Raw genomic sequence first — 19868 nt, forward strand, 5'->3', positions numbered from 1 at the left:
TTGGTGACATCGTAGAAATTTATGGGAGTGAACTGGGAACCAGAAAACCAAGAAGAATGGCGCTGCCGTTAATGGTCATCAGGGACTACTGATGTAGGCAGTAGGTCTATGCACGCAATGCAAATACAATGGGGTAAAGCTCTGCAAAATTACTTGTGTTATACCAAAGTGAAATATCCCTTTGATATCAATACCATGTTCTATTCAAAATAGATCAGCTGCATTTCATGGCTGAAAATTTTACCTTTTAAAATAAAACTTAAATGATAACACTGGTCATTAAAAAAATTGCAGTATTGTCGACATATCCTATGAATAGACCAAAATAATATGATAATATTTTGCTTCAACTATGAGTAAATTTATCCTGCAAACAATAAATTGTTACCGTGATGACGTTTTTTGTAGGCCAACTCAGAAGTTTCTTCCACTATGGGTTCCCTCTGCAGATTTCGAATGTTTTTTTCCCATAGGGATTTCATTTTCTGTAGAAAATAATGTCTGTGGTTAACGTAGGACTAAGAGAGTTTCATGTTTTATCTATGAGATAAATGACACCCATTATTATACCAAGTGCTCTGATTACCTACTGACTAGATAGTATCTAGCACCTTATCAAGCCTCCTCTTGAAAATCCCCTGAGTTTCTGCCTCTACTACGTGACCCGGCAGGCTATTCCACACATTGACCACTCTCTGCGTGAAAAATTCTTCCTGTCTGTACCTTTTGCTAATTTCCATTTATGTCCCCTCGTTCTAATAGCAGAACTTAACCTGAAGAATCTCTTGTAGTTCGCTTTGTTGTTCCCTTTATGAATTTAAATGCCTCAATCAAATCACCCCTGCCTCCCTTTTGCTAAACTTAAATGGATTAAGCATTTTACGTCTTTCCTCATAGCTGATATCTTTCATACCAGGAATCAATTTGGTTGCTCTTCTGTCAACCTTTTCCAGAGCCTCTATATCTTTCTTGTAGCACGGTCCCCAGAACTGCACACAATACTTCAAGTATGGTCTAAGAAATGTATTGTATAAGTGTAACTTCATTGCATTTATACTCAATACTTCTGGCTATATATCCCAGCATCCTGTTGGCCTGTTTTTACTGCTACAGCACAGTACCTTGAACCTGAAAGGTTTTTATCAACCATTGCAAGTCTTTTTCAAATTGAGCACATTCCAACTTTGTTCCTCCCATGAAGTAATCCTGCCTAATGTTTTTATTTCCCACTTGTAGAACTTTACATTTGGCTATATTAAATTTCATTTGCCAGGTTTCTGTCCACTTATGGATTTTGTTTGAATCTTCTTGGATTACTTTAGTAGATTCCAAACTGTTAGCTGGGCCTCCCAGTTTTGTATCATCTGCAAATTTGACTAATGTACTTTATATGTCCCTGTCAAGGTCATTGATATAAATGAGGAAGAGCAGTGGTCCCAGCACCGATCCTTGTTGGACTCCTCCACTTCCAACAGTTGAGATAATATCCCTCCTACCACTCTTTGTGTTCTACCCTATAGCCAGCCCCAAATCCATTCTGAAATACGTCCTCTAATTCCTACTGTCTTTATTTCACCAACAAGTCTCTCATGTCGTACCTTATCAAATGCCTTTTGGAAGCCTAAGTATATAATATCATAAGCCTTGTTATAATCAAAACACTTGGTAGCTTCTTCAAAGAATACCAGAAGGTTTGTCAAGCATGACCTTCCCTTGTGAAAACCATGCTGGCGGATGTTATTATTTTCAAGAAACACTTCTAACTCTAAAGGTAGATTCCAATATTTTACATGTGATGCATGTTAAACTGACAGGCCTGTAGCTTCCTGGATCAATACGGTCCCCTTTCTTATATATTGGTATGATATTACCTTGTTTCCAGTCCTCAGGTATTTCTCAGGTTTCTAAAGACTGTCTAAAAATACCTGCCAGTGGTTTAAAGAAGATCTCACCTAACTCTTTGAGTACCCTTGGGTATATGGCCAACTGACTTATTTGTTATTAGGTAATGTAATTTCTTCATTACATCTCAATATCTGCCAAGAGATTCTGAGTACTAAATATGCCTTCTGGTCTATTATAATATAGCAACTTGTTAGCAACTAACTCTTTTAAAGCACAAAACGGCTTCAAATTTCACGGTTGAGATATTAAGGGGTGTAATTTATCTCATAGAACAAAATGTGAAACTCTCTTCGGCCTTCATTTACCACAGCCCTTATTTTCTGCAGAAAACAAAATCCCTATGGAAAAAAAGCATTGGAAATCTGCCGAAGGTACCCATGGCTCAAAAATGCAAACTCGCGTGCTACAAACTATAAAACTGTATTGTCCATCCAATGCTGATATACCGGAAGTTGTAAAACGTAGAAGCCAAAAAGAGAGACATCCTGTTTCTTTGGTCAGCATAATTCCCATTACGAGGAACCTGGCCTTTGTATTTTTTACTGAAACAACTTTATAAAGTAATAACGTTCGCTTTTTTGATATGTGGAAAGTGGTCTGGCGTGGCATGAAAATGCTGAAAATGGGAGTCCTCGAAATTAATCATCTGCGCCATTGGGAAATAAATTTGGTAAAAACAACACTGGCCATAAGTTTCATCATAATAAGTTGTATTTTCTGAAAATGAAAATATGTCTTCCTCAGCTATATTTAACGACTTGAGCGCACAACTGAAATGAATGGTTTTCCTGGTTGAGCGCTAAATGTAGTAGGAAAATGTCAGTTTAGGTATTTTCATAGGATGTGTTGACTATACTGAAAAAATGAAAATTACAGGTGTTGTCCTTTAAGTGTGGAATATGGGAATTGATATTCTTTGTGTGCTTAGTGATCTTTTATTAGTAATCATTAAGGTTTGTTACTATATTACTTATATTTAAAATAATTGTATATAGTAAATCAAAGAGATTCACCAGCATCCATTTATAACAGGCAGTCAAGGGATCAGCCCCAGCATACCTTCACAAGATATTCAAACCCTACATGCCAGCCAGATCCCTCCGTTCTGCTACCTCAGGACGCCTAGCACCTCCCCCTCTTCGCACCTGCACTTCCAGAACACGTCTCCTGTCTGTTCTGGCCCCACGATGGTGGAATGACCTCCCTGTGGAGGTCAGAACAGCTGAGACTGTGAACAATTTCAAACAATGACTGAAGACCCACCTCTTCAGGCTGCATCTCTCCCCATCCCTCCCTTCCCCCCTGTAAATGACTAAACTCAGGGTTGTAACTAGGCAGCTGTTTCATAGGTTACTTAGTTGATGCGCCTGTCTTAATGACTACTTGTATTTTTATTTATTTTTATTTTTCCATAGATTGCGTTGTTGCCGTTCTCGTTGTTAGTGTTAATCAGTTTAACCATCAGGGTCCAAGTAGAACTATGCGGTTGTTCCCTGTACTTGGACCGGTACTTCTCTCTAGGGCTTTCGTCATACTTGTTCCTGGTTATGGTTATACACTTTGTTGTACGTCGCTCTGGATAAGAGCGTCTGCCAAATGCCTGTAATGTAATGTAATGTAATAACAAGCATCTTTATTGTGTACCTTTCTGTTTTTCAGTGTTCATTATTTGGTTTATTCAACCTGCTTTATCTGATATGCGGTTATCACTGAGAACTGCTTTATACAAAAGAAGGTATCTATGTAAGTATAACTTGCTACTCATACTGTTTTGATTTGTAATGAGAATGTTGAATCTTTGCCATTCACTAATTAATTGGCGTACATTCTAATAAAGAAGTGTCTTCAACTTGTAGTATCTAGGTGGGAGAAGAAATATAGTTTCTCTGATCTATAATGCTGCATTGTTGTGAGCACCTACGTTTTTCCCGGAGCTGTAAGAGTATAATTCGAATTAGTTAATTATTCGAATTATTCGAGCCGGAGAGGGAGGACTAATACATGAATACTATATTCAGCAAGTGAGTGTTTTATTAATGGTGACATATGCAAAAAGCACTTGAACGACTCGATAACTCGATTCATTTTGATGTGCTGACTGGAATGTACTGATTCATTTTAATGAATCAAACTTCCCAACACCAGTGCTAGGCCTACCATATGGGCCTTTCTACAGTGCACTTGCTTTAGCTAACTACATAGCTTGCAGTGCATTAGCCAGCAGATTAAAATGGGTAATAATGTCCAATGCAGATCTTATGCCAATAAGCGTATAGTTACTCATGCTCAGCCTTGTATCCAAGAAAGTGTTCGATACGTCTAAATGACACCTGAAGCAGAAACAGATTTACACAGGTTTGGCAGGTGCACCGTTTTTTGTAATTACACCGGACCCTGAGGGCTGGCTAAGAACAGTGAATGTCTCTTACTGAGGGGCTGGCTGACGTGCTGAGTCACTCAATCCCCATTGTTGAAACATACTTGAGAGGTGGTGTTCAGTAGGTGGTGGTATTAATCCATTGTTGGAACAAGTACAAGTGGCGGCAGTGGAATTAATCTTAAATGACTAGCTACAGCAGGTGATTACAATAAATTTGAAGGATGGAGAAACGACTGTGGATTTGAAACTGTTCCTGTAGGCAGCTATTAAGCATTATGTTAACTGCCTATAGCTTGTTAAATTTGTTGAATAAGTTCAAAGCAGCAATGAAGCGGAGTGGGGAAGTTTAACCCAGAAGTGTGTTACATGCCACTCTTTTGAATTATTCAAAATACTTACAATGCTTCTTCTCCTGCAAAAAGTTAACCAATTTGCACATGATTTGGTGTTTTGGCTCAACTCACATACTTTTATACTGGCATTACTTTTCTAGCACTTCTTTAAAGTGACAATCTCAAAGATTTCAGTTTCGTTCTCTATGGCGGTGCCAATGGCGAGAAGCGGTAATTGCAGGTGTGTTTTTGGACCTCTCTTCCCATAGATCCAACCGGATCCAACCAGTGTCGCCTGTGTGACGTCAGTCAGTTGGCACGCCAACTATAACACTTACTATTTACTGAATAAAAAACGGTTGTTATAAAAGTAACGTTATGTACATACTCATTCGTTGTCTAACATTAGGCTAACTCAAGATGTCTTTACACTGCCGAGCCGGGTTAAAATGCCGTAGCAAACCTGGGGTAGAATTAGTGATGATCAATTTCTGCAAACTTTCTTTATCCACCTTTTGCCCGGTATGAACATCTTTACACTGCAGAGAAGAATTTGCGGGATTCGCTGTGGTTCGTGCAATTATGTATCTCATGCACAATAAGCACTTTAATAAGTACTTTAGTAGATTCCAAACTATTAGCTGGGCCTCCCAGGTTTGTAACATTTGCAAATTTGACTTTTGTACTTTCTATGTCCCTGTCAAGGTCATTGATATAAATGAGGAAGAGCAGTGGTCCCAGCACTGATCCTTGTGGGACTCTACTTCCAACAGTTCAATGCTCAGATAATATCCCTCCTACTACTATTCTTTATGTTCTACCCTGTAGCCAGTTCTGAATCCATTCTGAAATAGGTCCTCTAATTCCTACTGTCTTTATTTCACCAACAAGTCTCTCATGTCGTACCTTATCAAATGCCTTTTGGAAGCCTAAGTAAATAATATCATAAGCCTTTATATAATCAAAACACTTGGTAGCTTGTTCAAAGAATACCAGAAGGTTTGTCAGGCATGACCTTCCCTTGCGAAAACCATGCTGGCGATCCCTTAGGATGTTATTATTTTCAAGAAAAACTTGTCTCTAAAGGTAGATTCCAATATTTTACAAGTGATGCATGTTAAACTGACAGGCCTGTAGCTTCCTGGATCAATACGGTCCCCTTTCTTATATATTGGTATGATATTACCTTGTTTCCAGTCCTCAGGTATTTCTCAGGTTTCTAAAGACTGTCTAAAAATACCTGCCAGTGGTTTAAAGAAGATCTCACCTAACTCTTTGAGTACCCTTGGGTATATGGCCAACAGACTTATTTGTCATTAGTTAATGTAATTTCTTCATTACATCTCAATATCTGCCAAGAGATTCTGAGTACTAAATATGCCTTCTAGTCTATTATAATATAGCAACTTGTTAGCAACTAACTGTTTTAAAGCACAAAACGGCTTCAAATTTCACGGTTGAGATATTAAGGGGTGTAATTTATCTCATAGAACAAAATGTGAAACTCTCTTCGGCCTTCATTTACCACAGCCCTTATTTTCTGCAGAAAACAAAATCCCTATGGAAAAAAAGCATTGGAAATCTGCCGAAGGTACCCATGGCTCAAAAATGCAAACTCGCGTGCTTTAGGTCTACAAACTATAAAACTGTATTGTCCATCCAATGCTGAAATACCGGAAGTTGTAAAACGTAGAAGCCAAAAAGAGAGACATCCTGTTGCTTTGGTCAGCATAATTCCCATTACGAGGAACCTGGCCTTTGTATTTTTTACTGAAACAACTTTATAAAGTAATAACGTTCGTTTTTTTGATATGTGGAAAGTGGTCTGGCGTGGCATGAAAATGCTGAAAATGGGAGTCCTCGAAATTAATCATCTGCGCCATTGGGAAATAAATTTGGTAAAAACAACACTGGCCATACGTTTCATCATAATAAGTTGTATTTTCTGAAAATGAAAATATGTCTTCCTCAGCTATATTTAACGACTTGAGCGCTAAAGCTGAGCTGGGTGTTAAATTAGCAATCAGAACAAGAAGAATAAAACAAAAACAAAGGCGATTTCATCAAAAAAGGACATAAAGGCTGAAGCAACATATGAGGAAGCGTAATAAAATAATAACATGCTAATCCATACTGCCGTATTCTTTTATTTAGTTTTCTCCTGCATGATGTCTTCAGAAATCAGACCCGGCTCTGCTCCACATACCCCGGCTTCATTTCCGATCATTATAATATATTGATGAACTCGATGACAATGTAAATAACGGTAACGTTAAGGCCAGTTCAGATCAATGATTCGCAACGAGGCGAAACGGTTTTAGAATGTTGCAGAGAAAATTGCAGCGGTGTGAAGTGGCTAGTAGCAGAGCCGTTGCCTGCCCTGAGGTTTTTTAAAGACCATCCTTGTCAAATCGCCAAGTGCAGTTTTAGAACGTTTACAATCAGACGTCTTGGAATTTTGCAAGTTGCACCCAGTCTCGTTGCGAATCATTGATCTCAACTGGCCTTAAGTTAGCTACACTGCAACGTTGCAACAAGGTAGCATTGCATTCGAGAGACGGTTTGCGAGGTTGGTACCAGTCGGTAGCGTTAGCTAGCATTTTTTTTCTAATTGTTAGCTGACATTAGATTGTGTTAATTACATTAGCTAGCTAGCTAACGCAATGTTACCTGATATGAGAGATGGATACTGTGTGCAACGTTGTCTAAACTAATGTTGTCTTCCTTGACATGGTCCGGTAGCTAGCGTTAGCTGTGCAAATAGCTATGTAATTTAGTAAAGTTACATTATCATTAAATGTAATACGAAATCTACATCAACAAATAATATGATCTCTCATGTTACACGAAAACTTTTTAGGGTTCCATAACTCCCCCAACCCCCCCCCCCCCCTTCTCTGTTATTGTAACGCATGCAGACGCTGGAAAAAACAGTACGCCGCTCACACACGAGTGAGTTGAAGAGCGAGCCTGTTGCGTTAGTTCCGCCTACCCTCTCTGGCGGACCAACCACTAATGGGTGATGAAAAACGCATCACTAACTGTGCGCCGCTTGTGATTTTTTCCCGGGAATGTCGCCACAGACACCAAGTTTTTTAATCATGAATTATGCTAATAATAATAGTATAAATTATTATAAAAATAGGCTCAATCACCATTGTGTTACCTAATGCAGCGATAGATAGTGACTTAAAAGACATTTATTTTAATGGAAATCTTCGAGATTATTACTTTAAAAATATGGACAAATTTAGAGTCAGTGAAATTGCAGCAGGCTTGGCTTTTCTCCAAAATGCTAATAATTCCATAACCAGCTGACATAAATTATGAGACTTGGTAGGCATATTGGCGACTATATTAAGACTCCAGGCCCAAAGTTGTAGCCCAATCCAACCATGTAGTGGTGCTATAGCGATCCAAATATTTTAAAAATATTGGAAAAAAATCACTGTTGCATCAGACAATTCCCTATGTTGATGGTATGCTCCATCATCAACATATATATCTAAAGTTTGTATCGACCTTCATAGATTTTCTGTGCTTGTCAACTGTTGTTCTGCTGCTTGGACCTCAGGAATTGCTGCTTGCAGCTAAATTGTAAATAGGCTTGCTTGCTCAGACAAATTTCCACCAGGGTTCCCATGCATCCTTGAAAATCTGGAATCTTAGGGACTAGTTTTCCAGTCATGGAAAGGATCTGGAAAATTAGGATCTTGTCAAATGTCCTGGAAATATTTGTGACATCCTGGAAAACTGCAGGCTAGGTTATAAGCTATTAAACAGTATTTTAGTGTTGAGAGAGCATATTTTCAGTATTTTTAATAGAAATTTTAGCTGCCGAGATCACACGTCAGCACAGAGTTTTGATAGTTTGTCACTGCCCGTTAGAGTTGTTCAAACACTCCACAGGCTGCGGCAATATTGGACACGTAACTTGAATTGCAGTTTGTTGTTGGTTAGAAACATGTAAGGCATTATTCCTATTGCAGATATTTGTCACTGATGAATAAGACTCTACATAAAAATATGTTTGCTTCACATGATGGCCAAATGTATTAATTAGATGTATAATTAGCAACTTTGTTGTCTTGTGACCTTAGCTAATGTCAGCCAGCTTAGCTAATGTATGTTAGCTGCATGTCTTCATTCCCTACTCAGTGTGAAATGTAACATTACACATGGAGATGTAATTGTAAGGCACTCATGTGAATGTTTGTCACTGATTAATGTTCAGACACCCGAGTAGTTCCAAAAAGATTTAGTGGACAATGAAATATCGGTAACTTTATATACAAAGAGGCATGGAAACATAAACCTTGCTTGAACTGGGATGTATTTTTTCTGTTGTTTGATGTTCTCATTCTGGCACTGAGGGGAGTTCAGGAATAAGATGCAGTCCTTTTATCATGCATTTTCAGTAGTTTCTCAAGAATAACATCTTTGCCTGTGCATTCAGTTTCATTAGCCCAAGAACGAGGCTGGGGCTCACTTCAGTTTTGTTATGTACTAACCTACGGTTTATGCCCAGAATTTTAGAATGGAGTGGTGCTGGGATGTATTTCATGATATCATAAGATAGATATACAACTTGAATCACCAGTTTTTGGCTTAAGGGAACTTTGACAAGGTGGACCGGACAAAGTTTTATAAGCACGCTAATATATCATACTTTATTAAAATAAGAAAGTGTGCTTGGGTCACTTTTGAACTATTATGCACTTCAGGAAAATATGCTTAGGCGTATACTTGAATCTCCTTACAGCTTTTAGTACATCAATTATACTGAAGTAGGCTACAGAAAATGATTCTAAATTACTTAACTAGTAGTAAACCACTAGTGCTGACTGGATGTTTTAAGTTATTTTTGAGTTTATTGCTTGTTTCTGCTGTTGCTCGATTGCTTTTATCTGACACACATTTTCTGTTTGTGATGAAAGGAGTGAGGGGAAGGAGGTGTTCGGAAAAGTTGGTTTAAGGATTTAATTGTGCTTTCAAGTGTGCATTTGATATTCGTTTGAGTTTTTAACAACCCAAGAGGAAATGTTTCTTGTTTCTTTCCTTTCAAATTAGCCGCTTAGCTAATTCGGCCACCTTCTTGCTGACCGGAGGTCAGGTATTTTGTGGTATTTTGCCGCCCCAAGAGCAAAATATAATTGTAGTTGGATAGTTTGTTCTATTCTTTATTGTTACGAGCTAACTTAACTGTAGTTTATTATAATCCGATTTTGGAAAGGAAAAGACTAGCACAATGTTGGTCAATCTGGACGCAGAAAAAGCGTTTGACTGTATGGTTTAGGAATTCTTATATCAGGTCATAGGAAGGTTTGGCTTCAGCATATATATTTTATACAGTGTAATAAAACAAGATAATGTGGGCTAGTAATGGTTGACCATGCACTCATTTTCTGGACCTGTGTATTTTATTCAGTTTTTATTCTGGGAGGACGTTCGTCAATCAACAAGATACTGGGCTTCAAAGTTAAATACTCTTTTGTCTCTCTGTACCTGTGTGACCTGCCCAATGCTTTGCGCACCTATGACAAATACCTGTTGAAAGTCTTGCTGGCTGCATGTAAAAAGGCCATCAGGAGGCATTGGCTCTCCACAGATCCCCCTGCAGTGGCCCAATGGATGGACATTGCTAATGACATTTATAATATGGAGTCACTGACTTGCATTAAGACCTGATAAAGGCAATGGTGCTGGCAGAAATGGACATCTTACTTAAAGGCATACTATGCAGGATTTTTTTTTTCTTCAACCCCGCCCACTCACCCCAAGTACCCAACTTTGATAAATGATAATTCAGAAATTAGTAGACTACATTCATGCATGGAACCTATATAGCTAGCTAGCAAAACCTGTGCTTCATGAGCGTTTGAATTATAAAGCCTGCATTGCAGATTTTTGCCATGAATATGCAGAGAGCAAAGAGGTCATCTATTCGAAATTCTGAATAACGTTGATAAAATGAGCACCATTTTGCGATACAAATACACCTAATTTTATTACTCGCCTATTAGAACTGATGGTATTGAGTATCATGTGAATATAATAAATGTTTTATTATTCATGTAGCATTGAAACGTTTTAGCTGTACTTTTCTTAAATTTTTTACTTTTATTTTAATTATGAAATAACAGTATTGAGGGTGAAGGTGTAGACTCTCACACCATGTGCCACCAGTTAAACCAAACACCGTGGCAAGCCTATTTTGGTGTAGGTTTCTTATAATGTTACAGGTTAATAACCCACGCAATAAACCTGCCGAACATCATTTTATGAAGATGTCTATACCATCCTTTATTGCCAGAAAAAAAAATAATGAGAGAAAAATATAATAAATCCAGTAAATATACCATGGTTTTTCTGACTTAATGCCAACACATTTTCTTTCAGCTTTATCTTCAAAAACCCCTAATGTGCTTAATTTCATTCTTAAAAGAACAATCTACCTTCTGGTTCTGATCATCCTTTCAGAAAGGGATAAAGGTATGGAATGTGGTATTTGTTGATATATTAATATTCATTGAATTATTTTGTTGTTCTTGATGGATTAAGCTTAGTCTGCTCTGGTGTATTGTACATAGCTTAAGACTAGCTGAACATTTTTGCATAATGGGCATATGTGTACATGTATAGGACTGGGAGAAGTACTGGGGAAAATCACATTGTATTTATTTATCATTACACATTATTACATTTTCCTTGCTACATCACATCTCCACAACTGATGCGAGAGTTTAGATGAGCACATGCTCTCCTCAGAATCTCACCAGCTGCTTCTTTTCACATCGCGGCCCACAAGCCAAGCTTTGCACAGACATGAGTCAGAGGAAAACAGCAGCTTTAGCAAGCAGATTACAGGTTTCTGATTAACCAGTAGGGGTCACAAGAAAGCACTGTGGATCCTAGCTGACTGGACCCTCCCTAACATTTGGCTGATGTTCCTACTAATTACGCATCACCTTGTTGGGCCATCGGCACAGTTGGCATTCAGTCCCCAATCCTGGGGCTCATCCATGCACTAGAACAGTGACTTAACAGATACCCAACCGTGGGGCCCATCCATGCACTAGAACAGTGACTTAACAGATACCAGACCGTGGGGCACATCCATGCACTAGAACAGTGAGATGAGCCACCCAATAGATGATTACATTTATTTACAAAAGGAATGCCTGCCCTTTTTTAATATTTTCAATTATTCGAAGAGGGTGACAGGCTCACAGGGTGCCATGGCAGGGGATCGGACCCACACAGGGGGATTCATCCTACAGACTGCACCACACATCTCACCCCCATTATTACATTATTAATCACTGCACAGACTGCAGTCTGTTAAAATACACGACATTATAAACCAAAATTTTCAGTCCTGGAAAAAACACTGTTATTGAATTAATTAGCTCTTTTTTTTTTTAATTAAAAATAAATTCAGATTTTGAAATAATTTCATCATCTTTTTCATAACTTCAATGAACTGATATTTGTGTTACTGCAGAATACCCGGCATTGATGTCTTTCATTGTATTCCTCCTGATCCTGATGCCAATACAGGAATTTAACCACAGGAGTAATTTCCCTGGTACAGTATCATCATAACATCAATGCATTTTAATCATTGATTATGCAGCTTAATAGTCTTTCAACTGGTTTTAAATAATATTTTGTTGAAACACACAGCCAGTCTGAATTTTTCATTTAACGGACTTCCCTTTGTTTTTATAATTTAACTGAAATTAATAAATATGACTTAAGAAACAAAACATTTTTTCCTGTATCAGGAGTAACTGTAAAACCAGAAAAAAAAATTAAAAATCAGTTTGTGTTTTGAACTATTTTCATGCAAGTAAAAATGAAAATAGTTCAAAAAGCATGGCAAGATTTTTTTGCCTTAGTCTTACATACTTACTAAAACAAGCCTCATTGCTTTTCAGCTGTTCTTCATATCCTAGTATATGTGTTTGGTTCTGCTGTCCTAAGTGTCCTTAATTCAGTTGCTCTAGCAACAGAAGTCATTCTGAAAGCAGGTGAGTGCAGTAAACACCATTTTACATCTTAATGAAAACATCTGAGGTGATTACTTCCTTTTCTGTGAGAAGTCAAGTATTCTGATCTAAAAATGTATACCTACTGCCTAATTTACATTGTATTTTGTACCACCCACACATTCATAGGTGTTAAATGCCAATTTTAAACATGACCACTTCTGATAAATGTGACTGCACATGTGCTAACTCTGGAAATCACAAGACCAAACTGTGGGATTCTCTGTAAGGGTTTTTCTAAACGCGTGTTTACTTTCAGAAAATGGGGAACGAACTGTGGATCTTCGGTTGATCATCTTTCCCCTTGAGTCTTTCTTTTTGGCCTGTTGGCTAGTTTTACAGATCTATGCATACTGTAAGTATCCTTTGGAAATATTACATATGGTAAATATCAAATATGGCTGATACTCGCATATAACTCAGATTCCTTCAAATTGACAAGAACATTATGCATGTGTAAATGGAAAATTGTCATATTTTGGTAAATGTTGACCATTTATTTATTTTGCTACTTTCTGAAATGCAGGGATGGCGCATACAGGGTAAGTACAGACTACCTGTAGTAAATGCATTTGACTAATTATGAGTATGTTTATCTGTTATAAATCCAGCTAGGCTTTAAATCTTAATACATTTTAAGCCTGGTCGTATAAAATAAGTTAAAATAAGTTACAATGTAAAACCTTCTAAATTAGCGGGACTGTGTCTCAATCCGTAAGTTCCTTTCGCTGTTTGTGGTAACACTACCATTCCATTTTACCTTAGAATTAAAGAAGACTTGGAGCGCATTGTCCACAGCTGCAAAATCTGTGGCCAATCTTCAACATCATCTCAGCAAAATCAGGTGTGTTATGATAAGTGCTGTGGCAGTTAAAAAGCGTTTTTCTTTCATAAAATGGCCATGCAATCGCCTATTGTTGAGGCTGTCATTGTGCTGATTTCAAGGGCCATCAGCTATTGTTGCTTGAAGCAATGAAGTTTCTTCTGGTTTAGTTGTCAAACCACCCACCTGGCCCTGCCAGACAGGATATATTCAATTTATGTTTTAGGAGAGCAGTCAGTTTGCACTCCTTTTTTTCTTCACTTTATTAAAACGGGGCAGCAGAGGGTTGCAGACAGTGGGGCAGCAGAAAGGGGTACAGACAGGGGGCAGCAGAGAGGGGTACAGACGGGGCAGCAGAGAGGTTTATAGACAAGGGGCAGCAGAGAGGGGTACAGACAGAGGGCAGCAGAGAGTGTTACAGACAGGGGGTAACAGAGACGGTTGCAGACAGTGGGGCAGCAGAAAGGGATACAGACAGGGGGCAGCAGAGAGGGGTACAGACAGGGGGCAGCAGAAAGGGGTACAGACAGGGGGCAGCAGAAAGGGGTACAGACAGGGGGCAGCAGAGAGGGGTACAGACAGGGGGTAGCAGAGACGGTTGCAGACAGTGGGGCAGCAGAAAGGGATACAGACAGGGGGCAGCAGAGAGGGATACAGACAGGGGGCAGCAGAAAGGGGTACAGACAGGGGGCAGCAGAGAGGGGTACAGACAGGGGGCAGCAGAGAGGGGTACAGACAGGGGGCAGCAGAGAGTGTTACAGACAGGGAGCAGCAAAGAGGGTTACAGACAGGGGGCAGTACATTACATTACATTACAGGCATTTAGCAGACGCTCTTATCCAGAGCGACTTACACAAGTTTTTACACAGCATTTTACATTGCATCCATTTATACAGCTGGATATATACTGAAGCAATGCTGGTTAAGTACCTTGCTCAAGGGTACAACGGCAGTGTCCTTACCCGGGAATCGAACCTGAGACCTTTCGGTTACAAGCCCAGCTCCTTACCCACTGTGCTAGAAAGGGATACAAACGGGGCAGCAGAGAGGGGTACAGACAGGGGGCAGCAGAGAGTGTTACAGACGGAGCAGCAGAGAGGGTTACAGACAGGGGGCAGCAGAGAGGGTCATCGACAGGGGGCAGTAGAGAGGGGTACAGACAGGGGGCAGTAGAGAGCGATACATACAGGGGGCAGCAGTGGGCAGTAGAGAGCGATACAGACAGGGGGCAGCAGAGAGGGGTACAGACAGGGGGCAGCAGAGAGGGTTACAGACAGGGGGCAGCAGAGAGGGTTACAGACAGGGGGCAGCAGATAGGGTCACCGACAGGGGGCAGTAGAGAGGGGTACAGACAGGGGGCAGTAGAGAGCGATACATACAGGGGGCAGCAGTGGGCAGTAGAGAGCGATACAGACAGGGGGCAGCAGAGAGGGGTACAGACAGGGGGCAGCAGAGAGGGATACAGACAGGGGGCAGCAGAGAGGGTTACAGACAGGGGGCAGCAGATAGGGCTACAGACAGGGGGCAGCAAAGAGGGTCACTGACAGGAGGCAGTAGAGAGGGGTACAGACAGGGGGTGGCAGAGAGGATTACAGACAGGGCAGCAGAGAGGGTCACAGACAGAGATGGGACCACAGTACAGAAAGTCCCACAGCTGGGATTCAGACTCCCAGCAGCTTAGAGGTATTTAGTATTCAGATCAAATACCTGAACTACAGTTTTAATTCACTAGAGAAGCAGCACATACACGTTGTTAATGAGGGGATATTGTTCTCACAAATATACACTATCACCAGTTGGAAAATATCCAGTGGGAATGAGATAGAAGTGCAACAATTTCAGGTTTTAACTACACTGCCAGTATTTTAAGTAATTTATGGTTTCTAATTAATACAAAACAAGAGAGACAATCCTGCAACAGACTTAAATCAAAGTGTAATTGAGTGCATCTCTTTGAATATTCAGATTGTCCGACTTCCCAAAAATGTATGTGTAGGTTAAATTTCATTATTATTTCTCTTTGTAGACGCCACAGGAACATCAGAGATAGTACCTCTCTCCACCTGAGCAGAGTATATCACACACACAGGAGGTATTTTCTGTGAGTCAGTCCATCACAAGAGGATTCCTGCAATTCTCAAGATGGCAAATTGCACAGTTTCTAGTGCAGAAACACAGTGAAGACGTTTAATTTGCAAAGCATACTGGGAAATATGGTACTCAGACTGGAAGTCATTGTTTCACACAGCAGTGTAGGTCATTTTGGGTCATGTAGTATTTTTAGTATGGGGCAGAGTATATCGGGGATGAAAAAACCAGGAAGCTCAATCTGGGCCCCAACTGGATCAAGACAATGATCCCAAACAAAATCACAAATCCACCTAGAAGCAATAAAATGGCTGAAAAATATTTTTCAATTGGCAAAATGGCTCTGGATTTTTACCAAATTTAAAAATTTTGGTTTAAATTGAAGGAGACAGTCCACATGTGTAGAACGAAGGTTCTGAAGGATCTTTACTGATCCTGTGGTCAAAGATCCACCCCAACATATTATCCAGTCTCATAAAACACCGTAGAAGACTCAGTACTGTTATCCTTGCAAAGGCATAGACCACAAAGTACTGAAAACAAAGGTGTGAATATTTTCATCTCTTATGTTTTAAGAAAATAAATGATAAATTTGAGAAGTGTTGATGGATTCAATTAAAACACTAAAACTTTAATGTTTTCCACATTTGAGAATCAAAAGAAAAAATCTCAGTACTTGTATTATTATTATTTTTGTTCATCTTATTCAAAGGTATAAATTATTTTGTAGTGCAGTCTATATTACACATACACACATAGAGCAGAATTACTGTGAGGGAATGTTTCCATTTCATCCCAAATAAAGCCCTACTATTATGTACACACAGACTAATGGATAGTGTTAAATCAACTATATTTTTTATTGTGTGGAGCCCTGTTAGAGTTCAGTTCCACTGAACATCTTACTGTGCGGTATACTGTAGCTCAATAGCATTGGCTCACATCAGACTGAACTCTAATTCATATTTGGGATGGGATTATGTCACACTCACATACTGTCATCCTTTTTAACCACATCACATATTTTCAGCCTCTGAGTTCTTGTGTAATGATACTCATTTTTATCTCTGTGGTTTTACAGGGAACAGATGATGGTCTCAGTGAGGTGTAAAGGATCCTCTTATCTACAGAATGACACAGTCTTAAGGCCTGATTCTGTGTACCCACAATGCACTTTGTAATATTTGTCTTTGCTAATTAGTACACAGAATTATGACGTCATTCGTCTCAAAACATCACTCCTACGTTTCCGTGTTAATACTGCTCCATGCTGAAAAAATGTTCCTGGTCTATTTATCACAGTGTTTCTCAACCCTGGTCCTGGGGACCCACTGTGTATGCTGGTTTTTGTCATTGCCATTCTCTTAGTTGATCAGTTAAGGTTGTTGAAAGTGTGCTTTATCATAACTGTGTGGTTAAACTTATTTTAGCACAATGAAGGTTTGGCTTGTTGCTATTTGCTGTCAGTAAATTCCTTTCATTGAGTAACTTGCCATTTTTGCCAAACATGTTTTTCTTCAGATATTGCCTACAGCACAGTAAATGAAAGCATAAGTTGGTCTGACCAATTGAAATTCCTTGGATGTGAATATGGGACATTCATTTTTACAGGCATATATAGGTATTTCTGGCATAATGTGGGTTTAGGGGGGCACTTTGTCATTCAGTAGATGCAAAAAGTCTAATTAAGAACAATTAGAAGCTTATTACAATGCAACACTCGTTACTGCGGTTGGAACAAACAGCAGCATAAACATGGGTCCCCAGGCCCAGGATTGATAAATATTGAATTAGGGACTGTGGAAGTATGCTTCTCCTGTAGGCTTTTAATGTTTTTACATTTCTGCTTATAAAAGATTGTATTGATCAAGAATATAGTTAAATGTATGTGATTATGTGAAGATCAATGAAGAACAGCAGGTGTTCTGTGTTACGTCTTAGAATTTGTAACTAAGGAAATACTGTGGCCTCTTTGTACACTGATGCATACGATCTAGAGAATCTTTGAATCCCAGTTGCAGGAGGAAAATTGTAAACATTTACTTATTGGAATTTTGTAAGTAACTTATGTTGGGAAACAGTCTTGTGCAGTCCTTTGAGTTGCAAGAGAAGAGAAAGGACACTGACCTAGAAAGAACCGTTTTGCTATATCTAGTTATTGTATATATTATATTCTATTAAAATGAATGAATGAAAATCAAATTAATAACAGCAACAGTAATAGTATACACATTCTGTTAGAACATGTTGATGTGTTTGTATATGAGTTAAATATTTCATTTGGATTACAGCATGTATTGAATGCATTTAAAGTGCATGTACATTGGAACCGGAAGATTAAACAATTGTTAATCATGAGAACAAATACTTGTTATTTAAGTCATGCATATACATACTTTTGTAAGTGTGTGTGGTGAAATATCTGTCATTTATTGAAATTGAAAAATAGCTATTGTTAAACTAGCTGGTGAAACATAAGTGTGACCTAGGCTGGGATTGGTTGTTTTAGAGGGAAGATACATCATGGTAGAGGGAGATCTGAATGTATAAAAAATGGATGTAAAATGTAATTCGGAGAGCTCTCTGTGTGTCTTTATGGTACTGGAGACCTCCCATAGGCCTATGTGAAATAATAAGATAAGAAGAATAAAATTAAGAGTATTAGAAGAAATCATAGTTTCTAGTCTTTCTTCTTACATCACCGACTCACCCATCGAACCTAAGAGGAGGTTTCCTCCACAGGATGCTTTTGTTCCCCAAGAACATCTTGGTTGCATTCCATTGAACCTAGCTGGTTATATTCAATGATGTAAAAAATAACTTGTAGATCCAGATGTTAGTAAACTGTCGCTGTCACCATTTTTGTTGAATTCAATTCCACTTTGTGTTCTGCAATTTCTGTTTTACAGACACTGTCATAAAGACAGATTAGAGGAAAACTGCACTTGAATTGTACATTATGACATTGCTGTGCAAATAAATAGATGTTACTTGTCTTGTTTGCATTTGTATTGTGTGTGTGCCCTGCAAAGGATTGGTGGCCTGGCCAGGGTGTAACCCTGCCTCTTGCCCAATGCACGCTGAGATGGGCTCCAGCACCCCTCGCAACCCTGCCCAGGATAAGCAAGTATAGTTAATGGATGGATGGATGGATCAAAAAACCTTACAAAAAAATGATTAAAAAAAAAAATTAATTAATGTCGCTTGACTGTATTTGTGGTGGTTTTATATGGTGAAAGTTGTCAGTGGGTGGTGGATGTTAAGCATAGTGTCCTTGACATTATATTCAGCTCTGAGATTAGTACATTCGTTAACATGACGCAGGTTTCGCTCATTATCATTTACGAAGCAATTAAGAGTCTATTGATTCACGTCAGTCTTTAATATGATCAGTTCTTTCTTTCTTTACCTCTCTTTATGTAACGTAATACAGTACAATATCAATATGGGACTTTTATTCTTTGTGGCATCCATAGCCATTTCTGACATAATGTCGCCTAGGAGGACAAATAATCCTTTGAGACATGAAAAGAGTAATTGAGAGTAAGTTAACTGCTGGTTGAAATCCTGGTATTGCGTGGAACGAATGTGGTTGGAACGAAAACCAACATACACGGGGGGTCCGGAGGACTGAGTTTGAAAAATAACTGCTTTAGACCACAACCACAGAAAGGGAACTGTCGCTTTAACCTTTCTCCAGTGTCCGTTGCTCCCCCCCCCCCCCCCCCTTATTATAGTGTTCGCAGGCAAATTTGGCCGGTCAGTTTTAACTGCTCTTATATTAACACAAAAACCATAAATCATCACCAAATTTTGTTTAACAGTGGGGGGCGGGGGGGGGGGGGGGGGGGGGTGGATGAAAGGGTGGGGGGTGAGTGGGTTGTGGTTGCGAATGTGTGGGTGAGTGGGTGTGTGTATGGGGATATTTTCCATCTGCTGGATGAACATAATATACAGTAGTCTTACCCATTCATTTCCAATGGCGGTCATTTTAAACCCGGAACACCACAGGTGTGACAAAGTTGACTAAACCACTCAAAATTCAATGGAAGTGGTGATCAGAAATTTTATATGTCCAAATGCCTAGTGGAGGAAAACATGAGGTATTGAGGCAATCAGATGAAAAACACAATATTTATGATTTAGGAAAGTTGTAAATCGGTCAGCTTTGACTCGAACACTGGAGGAAGGTTAAGGTTAAGGTTTAAAAATCTAAGCTCTCTTGTAATTCACCCTCCGGCACGGTAGGTGGAGGTAGCTGTCAAAGAATCCTCCACCTCTGATTAAGA

General features: G+C 39.2%; 1 protein-coding gene across 1 annotated transcript in view; it reads left to right on the forward strand.

Annotated features, from left to right (window-relative positions):
* Window positions 1-18580, forward strand: part of LOC118213033 — a 199754-nt gene extending 181174 nt beyond the window's left edge. The window contains exons 17-24 of the mRNA XM_035391633.1: window positions 3565-3648; window positions 11017-11109; window positions 12122-12205; window positions 12558-12650; window positions 12928-13023; window positions 13195-13210; window positions 13434-13512; window positions 16661-18580. Coding sequence (XP_035247524.1) covers window positions 3565-3648; window positions 11017-11109; window positions 12122-12205; window positions 12558-12650; window positions 12928-13023; window positions 13195-13210; window positions 13434-13512; window positions 16661-16690 — 575 coding nt within the window. The 3' untranslated portion in view covers window positions 16691-18580. The remainder of the gene's footprint in view (window positions 1-3564; window positions 3649-11016; window positions 11110-12121; window positions 12206-12557; window positions 12651-12927; window positions 13024-13194; window positions 13211-13433; window positions 13513-16660) is intronic.
* Window positions 18581-19868: the final 1288 nt, after the last annotated feature.

Source organism: Anguilla anguilla, chromosome 14, assembly GCF_013347855.1.
Source record: "Anguilla anguilla isolate fAngAng1 chromosome 14, fAngAng1.pri, whole genome shotgun sequence".
In the NCBI taxonomy this organism is placed as follows: Eukaryota; Metazoa; Chordata; class Actinopteri; order Anguilliformes; family Anguillidae; genus Anguilla; species Anguilla anguilla.